This window comes from Sinocyclocheilus anshuiensis, unplaced genomic scaffold (genome assembly GCF_001515605.1).
Source record: "Sinocyclocheilus anshuiensis isolate Anshui unplaced genomic scaffold, SAMN03320099.WGS_v1.1 scaffold1671, whole genome shotgun sequence".
NCBI classification, from domain to species: domain Eukaryota; kingdom Metazoa; phylum Chordata; class Actinopteri; order Cypriniformes; family Cyprinidae; genus Sinocyclocheilus; species Sinocyclocheilus anshuiensis.
In genome coordinates, this window is record NW_015549701.1 from 36,709 (window position 1) to 40,146 (window position 3,438).

A 3,438-nucleotide genomic window follows, 5' to 3' on the forward strand; every position below is an offset into this window, starting at 1 on the left:
CCTTGAAAAACACATATCGGTCGACCACTAATTTATAGTCATAGGCCTCCTGCAGTATCATTATTATAAAATTATTAAAATATACATATTATTATTATTTTTTTTTTTTAATTCTTAAATACTTTATTTTTTATCTTATAATTGTTTTATACTTTATCTTTAATAATTATTATTATTCATCTTGATGTCTAAACACAAATTGTGCAGCCCAACAAACAAGCACAACAATCCTGGAGTTATTCATAATTTTTATTTTTTATTTTTTTTAATCACGATTTTAACCTGAAAAAATTTGAAATTTAGATTTAGAAAATTTGATTCTTTTTTTTCCCCCAAATCATGCAGCCCTACCCCATTGGCAGATAATAGTTTTATATTTTAATCCTAAAATGACTTCATTTTGATGACGAAAACAAGACTTGATACGTTCTGCTATTACACTTCATCAAGCGTGTGTGGAGCTGAAAGCGTGATGTTTGTGTTGTTTCTCAGAGCTGGTGACGGAGCTGTACCCGCGCAGACCGCAGCTGGTGGAGCAGAAGGTTCTCCCGCTCTTCTGGACGCTCCTCGGCTCCTCTTCTAACAGCGGGAACGTCCGGATGTCCACAGCGAAGCTTGCCGAGGCGCTGCACGCACACATGGGCCAGACGCTGCTGGAGAGCGCCGCTTCACAGCCTGCAAGCGTGCAGAGCGAGCTGAACCAGCTCCTGAGAGCCCTGCAGTGCCTGACTGATGATCTCACTCACGGCTGAAGAAACACTCGCTTTCTGACGCTTTGCACTTTCATGAGTCGCGTGCTTCAGCACTACAGAATGTGATCTTCAAATGCACAATCACTCCGATGTTGTTCTGTACCGTGTGCTCTGAACATTTCTACCAGACCTGTGTTTGTGCAGGATTTACACCAGACTTTTCTACTGTATAATAGCGCAGTATTAGCTGTACGGTGTATATGTTTTGCGAATATTGACTTCATTATGGCCTGTTTTAAGTGCGACCCGTCCTGGTTTTTTTGCATGACCAAATTAATTGGGGTTTTTTTTTAAAACGAGGAAATTAGCATTTTGAGCGAGAAGGATGCCTGTATCCACTCTGGACGTGAAAGCGTTGTGTTCCAGTGAATGTGACGCTGTAAATCAGGTGAGCTCGTGTCCAGATGCAGTTCTCAGTTTAGTGCCAGTCACTCCAGAACAGCCTTGATGAGATTTCACATTAAATTATATCTGAGAGACAGAGATTTATCTATATAATAAAGTGTCTTATTTCTGTAAACACGTGTGCTGTGATCGTTCCGCACTGATACTTGATATTACTTCAGTCTTCATAGTTTGTTTTGCCGGTGTTTTCACATTATTCTTCCACACATGAACATATATGAGCTTAATGTTTAAAAATAAATGATAACTGCTAACTTCAAGTTTCTGTGACAAATAAAAATAGCATTTTTTTTAATTACCTATTAGAGAAAGAATCCACAAATGTGCTGTTCTTTATTTTTAATGTACACTTTAAAAATCTAACGTATGAAATCCAGGGCTTTTTCAGACTTCTTGATGCCTCGGACCCCGAAATAAGACGGTCCCCTTGTGAGGCCCCAGATATATATATATTATCAGACATTTTTATAAAGTGAAAAACTAAAAATATTATAAATGTGTCAAATATTAACTGAAAATAATATTCGGTTGACTCTGCACAGTGACAATAAATATATTATTTTATATTATATATATAATATTAAAAATAAATTATTATTATATTACTGTAATACTCTTAATACCAAAAAAAAAAATTTGTAAAATATTACCTGGAGAATATTCCGTTTCTATTGCACTAACTCTACAATTAATCAAAATATAATTCTATTTTTTATAATTAGAGTTATATCAGTAATATTAAAAATAAATTACTATAATATTATAAGTGTGTTGTTCTTATTAACAAAAAAATATATATATACATACAGTGGGTACGGAAAGTATTCAGACCCCCTTCAACAGGTGTGTGGCTTTCCTAATCAAGTCCAATAAGTATAATCAAACACAGCTGGACTCAAATGAAGGTGTAGAACCATCTCAAGGATGATCAGAAGAAATGGACAGCACCTGAGTTAAATATATGAGTGTCACAGCAAAGGGTCTGAATACTTAGGACCATGTGATATTTCAGTTTTTCTTTTTTAATAAATCTGCAAAAATGTCAACAATTCTGTGTTTTTCTGTCAATATGGGGTGCTGTGTGTACATTAATGAGGAAAAAAAATGAACTTAAATGATTTTAGCAAATGGCTGCAATATAACAAAGAGTGAAAAATTGAAGGGGGTCTGAATACTTTCCGTACCCACTGTATATTATAAATGTGTAAAATATTACCTGGAGAATATTCTGTTTCTATTACATTGGCTTTGTACAATTAGTCGAAATAAAGCAGATTTTTACAGAAGTAGAGTTAAAATATAACATTAAAAATTAATAAATTAATATTTATTGTTGTTATTATGTGTCGTTCTTATTAACAAAACAATATTATAAACGTGTAAAATATTATTTGGAGAATATTTCGTTTCTGTAACATTGATTCTATATCTTTTTCTAACCCCCATCAGAGTAAAGATGCATAAACCTAAACAAAATCTTGACTGTAGAATAAAATAATTATGATTTTTGATCAGCCTTTATAAATAAGAAGCAATAATAATATCAAGTTTTGTAGATTTTACCTTTTTATTATTTAATTTTTTTTATATTTTATATATTTTTACAGTATTTTTCTCTGACAAAACCAGTTATAATCTATACAGTGCTATAATCTACAAACACCTCCGACATTGTATCTTCAATCAGGATTTAAAAGAATCGTATAAACATATACAAATCCATTAAATTCAAAATGAGTCATTTAACTTACAATCTACAAAGAAGTGGAAAATATATATTCTCCATTAATGTCAAAGAACCAGGGTCATCATAGTAAACTAAAAGTACAATTAAAGCCATAAAAAAATTAAATGTAGTTTAACTCAATGTTCTTAAAGGCACAATATGTACGTTTTTTTTATTAAAATATCCAAAAACCACTAGAACAGTGTTATATATTTTGCTGACTTGTGTACTTACATTATCCCAAATGTTTCGAAGAATGTTTAAATCCAGAGAAATAAGCAATTTTAACTAGTGACACGGAGCGTGTCTATAGTGGCATTGTGTCGCCTGCTAATGACGTCATAACCCCTCGATCTCCGGTTTAGTTTTGTAGAAAACATGGAAACAGCAAAGACACTTTAATATGTTGTGTGTTTTAATAGACCGGTGAAGACCGCACAGAGTAGCATTATAACAGAACTAAATGTATCTCGTAGTATGAAACAGCGCTGCTTTACCCCACATACGCACGACCGGAAGCAGCGGAAGCGCTCGACTGTGGCATAATAAAAGCTC

General features: G+C 33.3%; 1 protein-coding gene across 1 annotated transcript in view; it reads left to right on the forward strand.

The window, feature by feature from the left end:
• The window catches only part of LOC107660566 (protein FAM179B-like), a 28,457-nt gene extending 27,418 nt beyond the window's left edge, over positions 1 to 1,039 (forward strand). The window contains exon 21 of the mRNA XM_016449888.1: positions 493 to 1,039. Within this exon, the coding sequence (XP_016305374.1) occupies positions 493 to 752 (260 nt within the window). The 3' untranslated portion in view covers positions 753 to 1,039. The remainder of the gene's footprint in view (positions 1 to 492) is intronic.
• The last annotated feature ends 2,399 nt before the right edge of the window (positions 1,040 to 3,438 follow it).